At 38.6% G+C, this 15,681-nt stretch overlaps 3 protein-coding genes across 3 annotated transcripts; 2 read left to right on the top strand and 1 right to left on the bottom strand.

Moving 5' to 3' along the window:
• The first annotated feature begins 697 nt into the window (after positions 1–697).
• LOC311092695 (E3 ubiquitin-protein ligase RNF182) lies at positions 698–8,502 on the top strand. Its single transcript, XM_084129607.1, has 2 exons — positions 698–959; positions 6,587–8,502. The coding sequence occupies exon 2, from the start codon at positions 7,270–7,272 to the stop codon at positions 8,011–8,013; it is 744 nt and encodes a 247-aa protein (XP_083985733.1). The 5' UTR covers positions 698–959; positions 6,587–7,269; the 3' UTR covers positions 8,014–8,502.
• A 656-nt stretch (positions 8,503–9,158) lies between these two features.
• LOC311092154 (regulator of G-protein signaling 9-binding protein) lies at positions 9,159–12,284 on the top strand. Its single transcript, XM_084128528.1, has 3 exons — positions 9,159–9,374; positions 10,328–10,551; positions 10,748–12,284. Exons 2-3 carry the CDS (start codon positions 10,350–10,352, stop codon positions 11,257–11,259), a joined length of 714 nt encoding a protein of 237 aa, XP_083984654.1. The 5' UTR covers positions 9,159–9,374; positions 10,328–10,349; the 3' UTR covers positions 11,260–12,284.
• A 10-nt stretch (positions 12,285–12,294) lies between these two features.
• LOC311092156 (ubiquitin-conjugating enzyme E2 C-like) lies at positions 12,295–15,566 on the bottom strand. Its single transcript, XM_084128531.1, has 7 exons — positions 15,477–15,566; positions 14,814–14,922; positions 13,748–13,775; positions 13,261–13,347; positions 12,955–13,159; positions 12,590–12,649; positions 12,295–12,504 (listed from the first exon to the last, which is right to left on the bottom strand). The coding sequence occupies exons 2-7, from the start codon at positions 14,912–14,914 to the stop codon at positions 12,467–12,469; spliced, it is 519 nt and encodes a 172-aa protein (XP_083984657.1). The 5' UTR covers positions 14,915–14,922; positions 15,477–15,566; the 3' UTR covers positions 12,295–12,466.
• Between the last annotated feature and the right edge of the window lie 115 nt (positions 15,567–15,681).

Genomic DNA, 15,681 nt, shown 5'->3' with positions numbered 1-15,681 from the left:
TAGAAGTAGAAGTTAAATCATAAATAAATTCAATTTGTGATTTTATTTTTGAAAGCATTCTCACTTTACAGCATTTTAACACAAGTGCCAGTACTTTACACAGTATTAACATGCCTAAGACTTTTGCACAGGCTACTGTATATATATATATATATATATATATTTTTTTTTTTTTACTTGGTCACCATTTGATGATGCATAATCATCCTGCACATGCTAAACTTGTATCTAAAAATGTTACAGTTTAAAACCAAATGCACATTGTTCTTAAGGGGTTTCATTGTTCATCTTCCCCCCATGTTACCCTATCCATTTTATAATAGGTTGTTAATCTGTTGTTTTTGCTGTGTCATCCGCCATGTTAACTGATTCAATAAGTGTTACTGTCAGGGGTGTTACTGATCCCCAAGTGTAACACCACTGACAAACGAGCATGCCACACATTGACACATTAATTAGATGCATTTCTTTAAATCCTGTTGTTATGACCTTACATGACATTAGAAAAAGAAAAACACACAAATAAATTAGTAATATAGTAGCCTACAGTAGATTTAATATGTGCTTGATGAGTATTTTTAAAAATGCATTTTAAAAAATGATTTAAGAATGACCCATTCGCGTCAAAGTAGCCCGTCTTCGCAGTGCAGCGCTCGCGTGCGTCCGGTACAGAGAAAGTCAAACGCGTTCGTTCAGTGAGTGAGTGGACACCGGTCGGAGCGCGCGCTGGATCCTGTTGCCACAGCAACCACTGAGGAGAAATCCGTGCAGCTTCTGAATCCGTAGCATTACCGCAATGAGGGGGATGTAGCAGTTGTGCTCGGACAGATGGGACCTCAAGATTGACTGTGACTCACCATAAAGCGAAGAGAAAAAGAAAATGTGGCGGTAATGGACGACTGTTATATCAGACTGGAGGGACGACGCTTTAAACGACGAGCCGCAATCGGGACCTGAGGGTGAGTGTCATTGCGGATTATAAACGCGTACATCTTATTATATAAATCGTGATTCTGTTCGTTAAATTATTAACGTGCATCAAATGTTTATATGGGTCTTCAACACATAATCACGCATTCGAGGGACATTTTTTTTTACGACGCCCGCAGAAACGCGACTTTTTCCAAAGGCAAACGTGTGACAAATTTGTTTTAATAATTAATTGCATTTTTCCGAGCTGTCATTTAAATATTAAAGCGACGTATGAGTTAGAAAAGCGATGTAAAATAACGGCAATAACAAAACATCGCACGGTCCAGCGATATAGTTATTTACGTGATTAGATTGCTACTACTTGTGTTTTTTTTTATTGCAAAAACTAAAGACGTTATCCATTATCAGTAGGCTATTTTTCCTGTTTATCTAATAAAATTCATTAGAAACGATAAATATAAAAATACCTGTTGGACCAGCGATGAACATTATAGTAGCTAAATGAATACATTTGAATATAGATTATGCAAAGTAATTGCGGAGACTGTTGAAATCTTATTAGTTCGCTTGATATTATGAAACAGTATCTCACTTTAATGGTTTAATAAACATCTCATGTAATTAAAGGTAATTTGCATAGGTTTTACTATTAAAATCACACTAGCTTAAAGCAAATTTCTCATAAGTCTTGATAGACTAAAAATATTTCTCCCATCTGAATACGAGTCTGTACCCCAAAATAATTAATGAATAAAATAATTAGGCTATATGCCTATTTCTTTGATCACAGTATGTATAAGTCAGTTGACAAGAATTAAAGAGGTATTGTATTGAATACATGATATCAGACTCCTATCAGACTGCTCACTAATGAACTGTGAACACAGTCATCGAGAGAACTAAGAGGGAGAGAAAGAGACTTAGCATGTTATATAATGTCTTATGTGGAGGATGAATTGTAATTACCTCATTGAAAAAGCCTCTCGAACGGCATCATTAATAGAGTCTGCCACTTTAAAGAGTCTAGATGAGTCTAGAGTTCTAGATGCAAGACACAAACATATTCTTAAAACTATAATACATGCTTAAGAGCAACAGAATTGTCTAAAAGGATTCAATTCTTGCTTTCACGAAGAACATGTGAGAGCGTGCAAAAGTGCTTTGCACCTCAAAACCATAATTATACTTATTTATGGCAACTGTGTTCAGTTCTGGCAATGTTCCTGATTGCAAAAAGGCATGTCTTAGCAAAACCCAACGGCCACTTGAGAACAGGTTGATCATTTACGACTTTTAGTTGATGTTTTTCAGGCAGTGGCCGACATTACAAAACATCTCCCTTCCAAATCTGGGCCCGATGCAGATGTACCCCTTCCTCCAGGACTCAGAAAGAGTCACTCTAAACTAGGCCACTGGTTACCTGTGTGGCGTTTAAACCTGCGCTTGAGGGAATAGCATGGCTAAATCACCACTGAGCTGTCACACAAAATTAGGAACAACTACAACAACAACAAAAAATAGTGAGCTTTCTACATAGGCACAGTCACAACAAAAGATACCATCTATACCTGTATCTATAACAAAAAAGTAAATGGATAAGATATGGTTGCACAATATACTAATAAATAGCATCTCCTCTAACGTGCTGAACAGAAAAAGTATCTGTAATGCTTTTATAGTTTATCTTCATCACAGTCTGATATGCTTCCGTTCGGTTGTCAAGACAAGGGTACATTTAGTGCTGATGTCCGGATGGCTCCGCTGGGTGCAATGAGTTGCTGTCAGTCTTGACATAAATTAAATTATTGGTCAAAATGAATTGATAGAAGAGATTTATTTACCTGTATTGTGCAATCTCGTTAGTTTTGCACAGAAATCAAACGTAGGAGCATTGCTGGCTCATTCCTGTCAAGATGTTGAACTCAGTGCCAAAATTAAGATATTTATCTGACACTGTCACCCAATTGACTTTCTTTATACATATCCCAGGTCTTATTTTGCAGTTAAATGTTTCCATTATCCTATAAAACTATTTTCAGCTGATAAATTATGGGCCAGATAACTATTTTTATTACTGTTGTAATGCAGCCTTTCTAAAATCTTGCCAATAGTTAACAGTAATTTAATGCTTGTAACGGAAAGATAGCAAATAACAATAAAAATGAAGATATGTTACCATTGATGCATGAAGAGACGCTCTTGAGGATGAACTTGACCTTTAGCCTCATCAAATGTGTGCCAGTGGTTTCATGTTTCAAAATGGATAGAAGTCCAATCCTACATTTTTTGCTCATTAAATACCTTGTTATACTTGAAAAAACATCACATTACATAAATACAGTAAGTCCTGGATGCTATTTAGGCCTATGTTGATTCTACATCTAGTACTGGTAGTGCATATTGTTGCTTTTTGTGTTGATGATTTTATAATTCTCCTAATTCTGCCAGTTTTAGATCAGTCCTTTGCCTGGAGATCATTGGCTTCCTGCAGGATTTAGTTTCAGCCCTTTTACCCGCCTGTAATTCTCAAGCATCAGTTACACATCTAATGTGTATTTGTTTTGCACTAGCGCAAAAAAAACCCTTCCTGTCTTGGTCGTAATTACCATAAATTAGAGATTACAACACGTGACGTTCTACTCAAAGTCGTTCACGTCGTCGGACTGACAATCAACGCTTCCAACGCCTGAATGAATCTTCAACGGTCAGGTTAGTTAAACATTCATGACTTGCTCAATATTTTAATGCATCTGCAAAGAAGAAATAGATGGGTGTACTTTTTAGGCCACATGTAGTTATTGTTTGCCATTAAATAGGCTTTATCGGCATATCTAATCTAACTGAACTACTTCAGTCATATTTGGTTTGTAAACATTGGTTGTCAGCCTGGAATCACCAGTTTGACTTCAATGACTGATCAATGATCCTTAACATGCGCATCTAGGCTCTGAATCCAGAGCTTCATTCTTTTGCATCCCATTTAAACTAAACATGAAGTTGTTATATACTCTAGAGATTGCACTTAATTAAAATAGCTGAAAATAAAGGATTATACGTTCCAACTAACATGTAAAATAGGAAGCATTTCAGAAGGAAGGGCTGCATGCTCCTCAAAAGGCTGACGTAAACATGGGAGCCGGCAGGTGAGCTGGTATTATTTATGTAACCCACAGCACCAGGACACAGATGGTGTTTTCCTGTGAACGCCCTTTGCATCTTTATTTCCGCTTCTCTCACACAAACACACAGCCTACACACAGACGCAATCGTCTCCTGTCGTTACTGGCACTACGGGTCACCAAAGCAAAATGACGACAAACACCAACTGATACTTTTCATCATTTTCACTATTCAGATTCAGTTATTTTAGAAACCTGACACTCAGACATCCTGAACAGACAATGATTTAAACGGATAGAAATTGATTTTTCATTACAGACCTCAGGATTGAGAGTTTGAGAGTGAATCTCCCAAACGTCAATTTCACCCCCAAAATAATAATAATTTAAAAAAAAAGAAAAATTTTTTCTTTTCAAGTAAAAAAAAAATTTTTTTTTTTTTTGCATACAGACAATTAAGCCTATTTTAGGACCCCTAAGATTTTTTTATTCTGACATTATCATGACAATTAAGCAATTTTTTTCTGTTTTTTCTCCCCTCTCATAATTCGTGTCACTTGAGTCAAGGAGGTTCTTATTGTTTTTTAGTAGTTCCCATTATTATTTATGGTCATTTTATTACTGTAATGCTGCAGTGATTTTTATTTAAATAAATATGAAGGCAGTACAACAAATACTGCCATGATATACACTGCCCGGCCAAAAAATAATAATAATTGCTGTTTGGATTTAAATAGGCAAATGCTTAAAAGTCTATGATTGGATATGATTTGATGGAAATAAATGTTGTGATGTTATTTCCATCAAGGTGCATCAGTTTTTGGTCAAGATCTTGTATCGTCAATGCAAGAGTCCAGCACTCTGTAAAGTCTCCTCCAGCACATCCCAAACACTTTCAATAAATTTAAGGTCTGGATTCATTCATGTGTGAAAATGATTCTTCATGCTCCTCCCAACCATTCTTTCACAATCTGAGCCTGAAGAATCTTGACATTGTCCTCCTGGAATATGGTCATGATGTCTTCCTACATGGTTGTTTAAGAAATGAAAAGCTACACACTCCATCAATTAGGGTTAGAAGAACTATATAACATGCTAGAAAAATAATAATCCAATCAGACTCTTAAGCATTTGCCTATTTAAATCCAAACTGCAACTTTTTATATATATCATATTTCTTATTTCTTTAATACCACTCTGACATGTTTGTGAAAGACGTGTTCCATAAATGGAAGCATTAACTAATTTGGGCAGATGCAGATGCTTGCCAGTTCAGGCTGCACGTACTCGAGTTTCTTGCCAATGTTTATTTTAAAGGCAACATTACCATAAGTGCAGATCCAGCCCCTGAATTTCAGCATCACACAAATTGCATTTAAAAATAGCACATTATTAATCTGAACAAGAACTTTATTTACAAGCCACTTGAAAACTGCAGCCATGATCTAAGCATAACGCAGTTAACATATTCCACTGCAAAGGCATTGATTACTCAGCTAAATGTAGATGTGCCTTTAGCATGTATTGACTCGCTGCCGTTTTAATGGCAAATAAAGTCTGTGACGGCAGCGTTCTTTTAACCTTCACTCCCCTTACTTGATCTTGGATGTCATGTTTGACCCACTGGCTTTTATTCAACAGAGTGTCTTCTGCCATTTATGTGACCTAGCTGAAGAACCCTTAGAGACAAGCTGCCATATAATGTCAAAGTCATAATTTCAGTGCATCTCTGTGTCCTCGACTGTTGGACTTGAGTGTGTGACAGTCCTTATCACAGTCATCAAGGTTGGGGGGGGGGGCTGTATCCTCTAGCGCCGTACGCATGCTATTTATAGACCGGCTTCAAATTCTAACAACCTGCGCTTTGAGACACGGAAAGAGCGATGGAGAAAAAAAAACAAAATGAAATGTTTCGTTGTGGGAAATTAAATTTGCATGTTCGCCACGCTCTTGTTATGTTAACATCCACTTGCATCACTTGTTTGCCTCTCATCGTCAGATTGCAGTAAGTCACGTCCACAGGGAATCAGGAAATACAGGAGCTAATTACGTATGCAATCAACTTTATATGCCCTCCGTCAGCCTTCGCTTGAATGGTTTCGACACGCTTGGCGAGCATGTCCTTTAAACGTCCCTTCTGATCAATAAAACATCTAGAAAGATGTAACCAAATATCTGGGGTTCAAGTTTAAGAATTTTTCATTAAAAAAAATCCATGATCAATGATCGGTCATAAATCTGAATACTGGGAGGGACAACTATAACGGTGTTTGGAGGGCAGTGTGCATGCTCACACACACCCACCCCTATGTTGACACTGTTATACGCCTGATAGGAAGGGCTTGATGAATATAAGGGGTTTTTAGCAGTGCTGGCTCAATGACATTACAGGGGTTTTACTCACAAGAGGTAAGTCTAGATGTCAAGCTATTCCGCAGCGTTCTTCATTTTACATAACACAAATTTGGATGTTTTTGCATTCTTATTGTATCTAGGTATCACCTCTGTCTCTTCTGTTTCTTTTTTTGTTGCAGAATGAACAAAGATCTTCAAGAACTCCAAGGACAATATGAGATTTCATAGTTGAAGGTCATAATCAAGTGTGCCAATACTGAAAGAAAATATCAGTTTCCAGGATGATTCTGCTGACTTTCTCTGAAACTGCGATTCTTCCACCTCAGTCCAGAATCAACTATGGATAACAACACAAAAATATGCACTTTTGCCAGACTCTGATTTCACAGGAATTGGCAGACGCTTGACAAGCCCTGCGATGGAATATTTTTTGGACCTCTCTGGTGTCAACTATATTTATTTATCTTTTGTCTTTCTCTAAAAAAAAAAAAAAAATGCTGGAAAAACCCACGTAAGTTTCTATATTGCATGCGAACAGTGAATGAAGATACTCATTTAGCATGCACTGAATTTCTGTATTGTATCTTTAGCATACTTTGCTTGTCATAAATATATCAGGGTGTCATATCATGGACATGTACACTATGTTAAACATTCTGTTAGGACCTCTAATCAGCATTACGTGCTGCAAGCTCTTGTAAAAATGAATTTGAGCAATTGTTTTTGAAGAAAAACAAACACAAAGCAAAAACAAAGGCTAGCAAGGACTCTGCTCAGGTGCAGCTTCTACAGCGCACTAAAATCTGCTTAATTTGAACATTTGCACCTGCTTCCCGGCTCTTGCCGCACTTCATCTCTCAGGATGAGCCAGAAGTCCGACTCAGAGACCGAGAGCTCGCAGGCGCCTGTGATTTACACAGTAGAGGAACTGGAGTGCAAGATCTGCTACAATCGCTTTGACACCCGTGCCCGCAAGCCCAAGGTGTTGAGCTGCCTGCACCGTGTCTGTGCCAAATGTCTCAAGAAGATGGTGGAGCTGGACTCTTCTCCGAGCATCATCAGCTGCCCCTTCTGTCGCCACGAGACTCACGTCCCTGACGAGGAGATCTGGCTTCTTCAAGACGACAGCAACATTCTGGCCATCTTGACTTACCAGGACCGGGCTCGTAAGAGTGGTACCGCACCCAGCGGTGAGGTCCTGTTGACGCCCAACAGCCTGAGCGGAGGAGAGCAGGCCCACAGCTCCTCCGATTGCCTCGTCATCACAATCATGGAAGTCCCTGGAGAGTCTCAGTCCTCTGAATCCATGAGCATGCTGAACATGGTGCGCTTGTATCGGCCAGCCAGCCTGGACTCCTTGCCTTGCCACCTACCTGTGCAGAAATGTCGGGCGTGGACGTCCCGTTCGGTTCCCCGCTTTCTGATGGGTTTCCTCTGCCTGGTGTACTTCAGCTCGCTGCCACTGGGGATCTACTTGCTGATGATCCAGCAGCTCACGATGGGAGTGATCCTGGTCAGCCTGGTGCCCTCCACCCTGGTCCTTTGCGTATTCTACGGCTTCTGCCAATGTTTGTGCCACGAGATCATGGAGGCCATCGCCACATAGCACCCTGCAATCATTGGGCTGATACTAGCAAGACCTGTAAAAGAACAAAAGCCAAATGACTGATGCGTATCCCAGACACCACATTTTTCCCGCCACACCTCACTATACCAGCATCTACCAGTGAACTCCTTGTAAATCACCTCACATTGTATGCAGGGCCAACTATACTTGTTTTTAGCAGCTAAAGCTTGATTAGCAGCAGGTATTGATTTTGGACTGCATCAGAACGCTGTGGTTTTGTATCACGTCTAGCTCACCCAATGGGTCTTCAACAACTGTGATATAAATAACACGCAACCGAGAATGAAGTCCTTCCACACTTTAATATGGAAACCACAGGATGTGTTCAATAATTCTAGATGAATTTGTTCATTTTCTGTTATCTATCTGTGGTATAATTTCAATCATTGTCTCAATGTTCTCGTTGAAGTTCCTAGTTGCCTTTGTAAGGCATGTCAATGGCCAAGCTGTAATGTATATGTAAAATAAGTGATTTTGTGTTTGTCATTGCTATGAGAATGAACAAATACTTTAAAGCCACCTGTTAGATATTCAATAAAGATTCTTCCATATCTAACACAATTCTAGATAAAACTATCAAGTGCACTTACCATACTTGAAGACTTGCTAGATTATAGTTCTGGAAAAGGTAAGAAAAGGACACAAACTGATCTCCTAAACTATCATAGCTATTAATGAACCATGCTTTATATACGAGGAATACCCTCCTATATCACAATTTTGAGTGTGAAGCAGATTATAATTATGACCAAGGAATTATGTGAGTGCCTATTACAGCTTTGCTGTTTTGCTAACTGAATGAACTAATATTATTGTGTTGCTCAGGAGACTTAACCCATGGGAGCGTACGTGTTGCATCAAGCGAGACAGCTTTCAAACAAGCCCAAGTAATCACAAGAGAGTCAATAAAGGATCCCCGTCTGTTCCTCCACAATACCATACCACTCTCCCTGTGGACAATTAACTTCACAGAAACCATTATGCACAGCACACACATTATCACACACACAACCGCACACAGAAAGTCATTATGCATGGATCTCTTGATCTAAAACCTTGTCCTCCCAATGCTGCATGTATAAAAAGAAAGAACTCTACAACGCAAGGTATTCTGGGAGCATGGACTGCAGGGTTTGGACCTAATTTTAACAAGTGTCCCTGAAGACTGGCCTCTATAAAAGCTTTGGAAAAAAAGAACAGAGGTGAGCATACGAATACAAAGAGGTTGGCAGAAGTGTCTCAAACGGATGTAATCGCACTGAAAAACAGGAGTGTCAAAACGGCTTGCATGTTTCAGAGGGCTATGAAATCACACGGATATCTTTGAGGCTCGGTTAACTGTAAGTGTTTTTTTTTTTCATTTAGTAAAATGTTTGGTATACAAATGCATACACATGTAACCTTTAGTCTGAACTGAACACTCTACTTTTTGTTTTTAAAACCACTTTAAAACAAGAGGCACAAGTTTGCAATGAAAGCCAAATAATTTATGAGTGTATAAAGATATGGTTGTGGGCTCTTCATTTGACTGAGATTAGATTAGAAAAAGTTAAAAAATAAAGTTTAAAATTTTATACATTTAGTTAAAGGAACACGCAGACTTTTTGGGACTTTAGCTTATTCACTGTATCCCCCAGAGTTAGATAAGTCCATACATACCCTTCTCATCTCCGTACGTGCCGTAACTGTCTGACGCACCCACCGCTAGCCTAGCTTAGCACAAAGACTGGAGGTAAATGGCTCCAGCTAGCATACTGCTCCCAGTAAGTGACAAAATTACGCCAACATTTTCCTATTTACATGTTGTGATTTGTATAGTCACAGCGTGTACAAATAACAAGGTCACATGAGACACAGCCATCTTCTAACTGTATACATACTGGGAACTATATTCTCAGAAGGCGAAGCACTGCTACTTCTGCGGAGTGATTTACTCCAACTCTGAGCGAACTCTCTGCTAAATAGGAAATAGGAAAATGTTGGCGTTATTTTGTCACTTATTGGGAGCAGTATGCTAGATGGAGCCATTTACCTCCAGTCTTTGTGCTAAGCTAGGCTAGCGGTGTGTGCGTCAGACAGAGTTACGGCACGGACGGAGATGAGAAGGGTATGTATGGACTTATCTAACTCTGGGGGATACGGTGAATAAGCTAAAGTCCCAAAAAGTTGCCGTGTTCCTTTAAGACAAAAATTATCCCAATTTATAATTTAAATTATTTTAGTTAAGAATTGGCCAGACCCATTCTGAGATTGTAAGACCAACAATAACTCTTAAATATTCTGCCAAGTTTAGGTTGGTCACAACACAAGTGGTGATGAATCGCTGGCGGCAGTCAGTGGTGGAGATCCAAACCAGAAAGAAGCAGGTGAATGAATGTGAACGGGCACAAGCCGCCCTGAGCAAAGTGACAGCCTGCTTCCAGCAAATGGCAACCTCCTTGGGGAGCAACATTGACGGGAGCTTCCTTAGAGAGGAGCTGGAGGAAACCAGGATAGTAGCTCATAAAATATGCTCAGGTAAGACAGGACAAGTAGAAACAAAAAGACAAGCAGAACAAGTACTTAAAAAAATAAAAGGGAATCAGTTTGGTGATGCTAACGGTGCAGAAATGTCACATTCTCCTTTCAGTATTTTTCTGCACATCAGCTAGGCCATATTCAATTACGCAACATTCAAACTGTCGAGAGTTGACTTGATCGGCTCATGTTTCAGGGCTTCACCGGAGGCTGCTAGCTCTGCTGACAGAAATGGAGCAAGGACAAGAGGACAAAGAACAGGTTGAACGACTTTGGGTGATCTTCTTGTCCAGCTTGGAAAACTTCCAGCAGGACCTAAAGAAGGTCAGAGCCTTGCAAGAGATATTCCCCCTCACCCAGCGCAGAGATCGACAAGCCCTTGTCAACGCCGGTTATGTGGGTGGAACTTCAGAAGTCGCAGCTCGAGCAGCGATGGTGCAGACGCCATGGTTATCAATAGAGGAGATGGAAAGACCAGACCAGAAGACCCACATAAAGGAGATTGACATTCTGCTCGAAGAAATGTTCCAGAGAGTTAACGTGCCACTGTGGTCTATTGAACCCACACAAGAAGCTGATGGTGGGCAAGAAGAGGATGAAAGTTTGGAGGACATGACGGAAGTTGAGGTGGTGTCTCAAAATAATACATCAGGTTGTTGCCAGCACCACAACTGCAAAGTAGGCTGTCTGCTATGTCTGCTCAGCTAAGAAACCGGGTGAACTAAAAGTTTTGAAATTGAGACATGAATTCTGCAATAACAGATTCAATTGTTGACCATCATACACTTTAAACCCTTTAACTTGATCATTTTTCAGACTATAATTATTTTCTGTGGCTGGTTGCATAAGATGCTTAGACTAGTTTTACAAGTCAGTCAACTATTTTTTTCCCTTTAAGACTGGGAATAACTTTATGTCAGTTAAATAAAGCAGCTTGGTCTCATTTGAATCTGAAAAGACAGACTGACCACCCATTGACTAACAGCTAGTTGGTCAATCTAGTACTTAAAGGAATAGGTCACTTAATTTAAATTCTATCATTTACTCACCCTCAAGTGGTTTTAAACCTGTATGAATTTCTTTCTGCTGAACACAAATGTGACCCTGGATCACAAAACCAGTCACAAGTCGCATTTGTGACAATAGCCAACAATACATTGTATGGGTCAAAATTATTGATTTTGCTTTTATGCCAAAAATCATTAGGATATTAAATAAAGATCATGTTCCATGAATATATTTTGTAAATTTCCTACCGTAAATATATCAAACATTTATTTTTGTGAGAATGCAGCACAATCACGAACATAAATGGACAACTTTAAAGGAGATTTTCTAAAGTTTAGATTTTTTTTTTGCACCCTCAGATTTTCAAATAGTTGCATCTCGGCCAAATATTATCCCACCCTGACAAACTATACATCAATGGAAAGCTTATTTGTTCAGCCTTCAGATGATGTATAAATCTACATGTGACTGGTTTTGTGGTCCAGAGTCACAAATGAAGATATTTTGAAGAATGTTGGTAACCAGTTGATGGACCCCATTGACTTCCATACTAGGAAAGAAAATACTATGGAAGTCAATGGGATCCATTAACTGTCTGGTTCGGGTGAGTAAATTATGACAATTTTTTTTTTTTTTTTTTTAAGTGAACTACTCCTTTAAGACAGTCTGAACATGGTGGCAGTGATATTCACCAAAAGCCTTTATACTGTAAAAATAAAACATTTAACATTATGGTCTTATTTCCAACATTTTTTTATTTTAATAATTATGCACATTTCATTTTAGCATTTTATTTAGGCAAGTTTAATACAACACAGAAATAATATACACAAAATACATTACAGAACATTGACATTGTGAATATGAACAAGAAAAGAAACAGGTAAAACAAGAGGCAGACATTTGTTCAGTTCTTGTAGGTTGAGTGCAAATGGGCTTTGAAGGCTGCAACAATGATTTAAAACGTGAGTTTATTGCATAATACTCTTAAAGTTTCAAAAAACTGCTTCATTTTGGCATGTTCTCTTACCTTCCTGGTCATCCCATAGTTCAGCAGCTGCAGAGTTCATTGGACTATCATTGTTGGGTTCTAAAAACAAGAACGGTAAATCACTTTAAAGACCAAATCAGAAAACAGACATGCTACTTTAGATACTAACAGAAAGTAGTTCATCTCAAATTAATTAAGATCTGAATTAAATGATTCTACATATCAGGGGATAAATAGGCATTGGCAAAGTTAAGGAAATCATACTGTTGCAAAACTTGTCAAATGAAAGAAAACCCTGTTGTGTTTAATTTTAATTAAACATCCTGAAGATCATGATTAATTCAAATTCCAGCTCATGTGAAAGTGAGGAAAATCTGGGTTTCTCATGTGAAAGCAGAACCTACCACCTAGTAGACTCTGAATGGACAGCAGTATGGAGCGAACGTCATAAAGTGCGGACCACTTGTCCTTCAAAATGTCAAGGCAAATGAAACCATTCTCATCAACATTCGGGTGGAAGCAAGCAGTGACGAATTTCACCCGAGGGGCGTTGTAGGGGTAGCCGCTAGGAAACTCCAGTGAAAGTTTGTACCTCAAACCTTCATAAACCTAAATAGAGGGGAAACAAAGATTTACGCAGGACTCTGACAACTTACATTAGTGCATGCAAGAACCACATTTCCAGACATCAAGAGAAAAACAACTCCCACCGTTCCTTGAGCTCCATCTATTGTGCCGATCCATTTGAAGAGATTGTCAGACTCTGGAAACGCTGAAATACCCTTGTCTCCTGACATCTGCATTGACAAAGCATTGAGTTAAACAACAGTTAAAGGGATCAGTCACCCAAAAATGAAAATTCTGTCATTTACTCACCCACATGTTGTTCCAAACCTGTATGAGTTTCTTTCTTCTGCTGAACATAGATGATATTTTGAAGAATATGGGTAACCAAACAGTTGATGGACCCCATTGACTTCCATATCATGGAAAAATGTATATTGAAATCAATGGGATCCATCAACTGTTTGGTTTCTGACATTCTTCAAAAGATCTTTTGTGTTCAGTAGAAAAAAGAAACTCATACAGGTTTGGAATAAGTTGAGGGTGAGTAAATGACGACAGAATTTTAATTTTTGGGTGAACTATCCTTTAAAAGAGACTAAACAGAATAGCTGCTTTATATAAAGGTCTTACCATTAGCGTCATCAGCTCTTGCTGAAGCCTACAGAGGGAAAGGGGAGACATTGAACATTAATGTGAATAAAGAAAAAGAATAAGTGCTATACTTTATTTTTTCTTTTCAAATGAGAGACGTAGTGCTGTTCAGTGGCTTTGTACACGTGCACACCTTTTGTTTCAATTACACCATTGCACATGCACAGTCCCTTTCAGTTTCTTTCTCAATCCGAACAAGTGTTTACATGTTCTCTGGATCGCATTAGAAAAGGAATAAACCACCCCTTTCAATCCGGTTAATTTCATTTGGATCGAGCTCAACCGGATCAGTCAGATTGAACCGTCAATCCGATCACTAATGGATTATTTGGTTGCATGTAAACGGCAGTGTAATTTTCAGATGCCAAGATAAATGTAAGGTGTTAAAAGTGGTATTAACAGCAGTGAAACTAATAGAGAAACTAGCACCCCCTAAGCACAACAGTCCTAATAGATTTCTACTAAAATATTAATTTCAGGGGAAAAAAAAGGACCCTATGAGAAAACAAATCAAGTACATTCTAGCTCTGGATGGGACCAATATGACTGATTACCAATAACATAAACATTCCTAAAGGACAACACAATTAATTTAAACTTTAAGGATTTTGAAACTACCATTACACACAGTTTGATGCTTTGAATTATTTTGGAACCATTTTTGACAGAAGAGGGATAAATAAACAATTTTTATCAGACTCAGAAACACAAATTAATCTAACTTGTTTATTAAACTCGCAATGAAAGCAGAATCACAATCGCACTTGCTCACGTGATATTGTTTAACTCCAGTACAAATAAACTGTTCTGAAAAAGACTACAATGTTTCCCGAACCAAAGAAGCATAAAACAAGCATGTGGGAATTGTGGGAATCCAGTTGTTACAGGATATCGTATTGATCTCATTAGAATTGATTCCAAGTTATAAAAATATTACCGATATATATCCTATACGTGCATTTCTTTCAGAGAATGGCCCGTGTGTGTCGCACATAACATTACAAGTTCTCACTACATTTAAAAAGGAATATGTGGACAATCAAACCTTTTAGTGACGGATCCTTTCGACACACTTGTACTCGTCTCGCTGCCCTTCAGAGCTGCTGTGGAAGCGGCGGCTGCGGGGTCCATGTTCTGAGAGGCCATCGTCGGATCTGAGATCGGGTGACATGAGCGAAATATATTAATAAATGCGCACATCGATAGCAAGCTAAAACTGATTACAACACCTTTACGTTGTAAGTTACACGTTGCGACAGCGAGTTTCGTCAACCAGGCTAAACTAACTAAACCAGTCGATGGAAACCCATGAAGCTGAATCGAATTAATCTTTTATGAATTGACAAAACTAACAAGACTGAAATCGCTTCGAGTTCGTGTTTAAAGAGTAACGTTAAATGGTTTCTCGTTTGGTTGTGAAGTAAAGGCCTAAGTTACTCATAATATAGCAGATACACAACCTTAAACAAACCTACGTAACTCATTTAAATGTTAAAAGCATTTATAAAACTATCGAAACAACGAATACAGATCTAAAGCTTAAATATGAACAACAAAAAGCCACTCGTCAGTTAACATATCGAGTTGGCGAATGTGCTAATAAAATCATATAAACAAACTCATTTATGCAGCAATCTATTCAAACGTATAGAATCCAACTTTACATATAAATTAATAGCAGTATTATTTGACATGATATGCATATTACCGGCTGTGTTCAGTGGAGTCGACAACACTAACCGATGCTTGAACGAATTTTTTAAATCACATCCCGCCCCCCTGTTTAAACTTAGGTTGCCAAACGGAATTCTCCGCCTAATCACCGTTTCAGCCAATCAGAAGCACAGATTACGAACAAAGCGATCGCATAGCAACCAATGAGCATTCAAGCTAGGCACAAAACACTTTGATCT

Source organism: Abramis brama (genome assembly GCF_963993115.1).
Source record: "Abramis brama genome assembly, chromosome: 11".
In the NCBI taxonomy this organism is placed as follows: Eukaryota; Metazoa; Chordata; class Actinopteri; order Cypriniformes; family Leuciscidae; genus Abramis; species Abramis brama.
This window is presented reverse-complemented; position numbering and strand designations above follow the sequence as displayed.

Coding starts and splice junctions, on each gene's coding strand:
- LOC311092154 (XM_084128528.1), top strand. CDS start 10,350: ATGAATCGCTGGCGGCAGTCAGTGGTGGAGATCCAAACCAGAAAGAAG. Junction 10,552..10,747: donor AGCTCATAAAATATGCTCAG/GTAAGACAGGAC, acceptor CTCATGTTTCAG/GGCTTCACCGGAGGCTGCTA.
- LOC311092156 (XM_084128531.1), bottom strand. CDS start 14,914: ATGGCCTCTCAGAACATGGACCCCGCAGCCGCCGCTTCCACAGCAGCT. Junction 13,776..14,813: donor AAAGGATCCGTCACTAAAAG/GTTTGATTGTCC, acceptor TTCCCTCTGTAG/GCTTCAGCAAGAGCTGATGA. Junction 13,348..13,747: donor AAGAGCTGATGACGCTAATG/GTAAGACCTTTA, acceptor TTGTCAATGCAG/ATGTCAGGAGACAAGGGTAT.
- LOC311092695 (XM_084129607.1), top strand. CDS start 7,270: ATGAGCCAGAAGTCCGACTCAGAGACCGAGAGCTCGCAGGCGCCTGTG.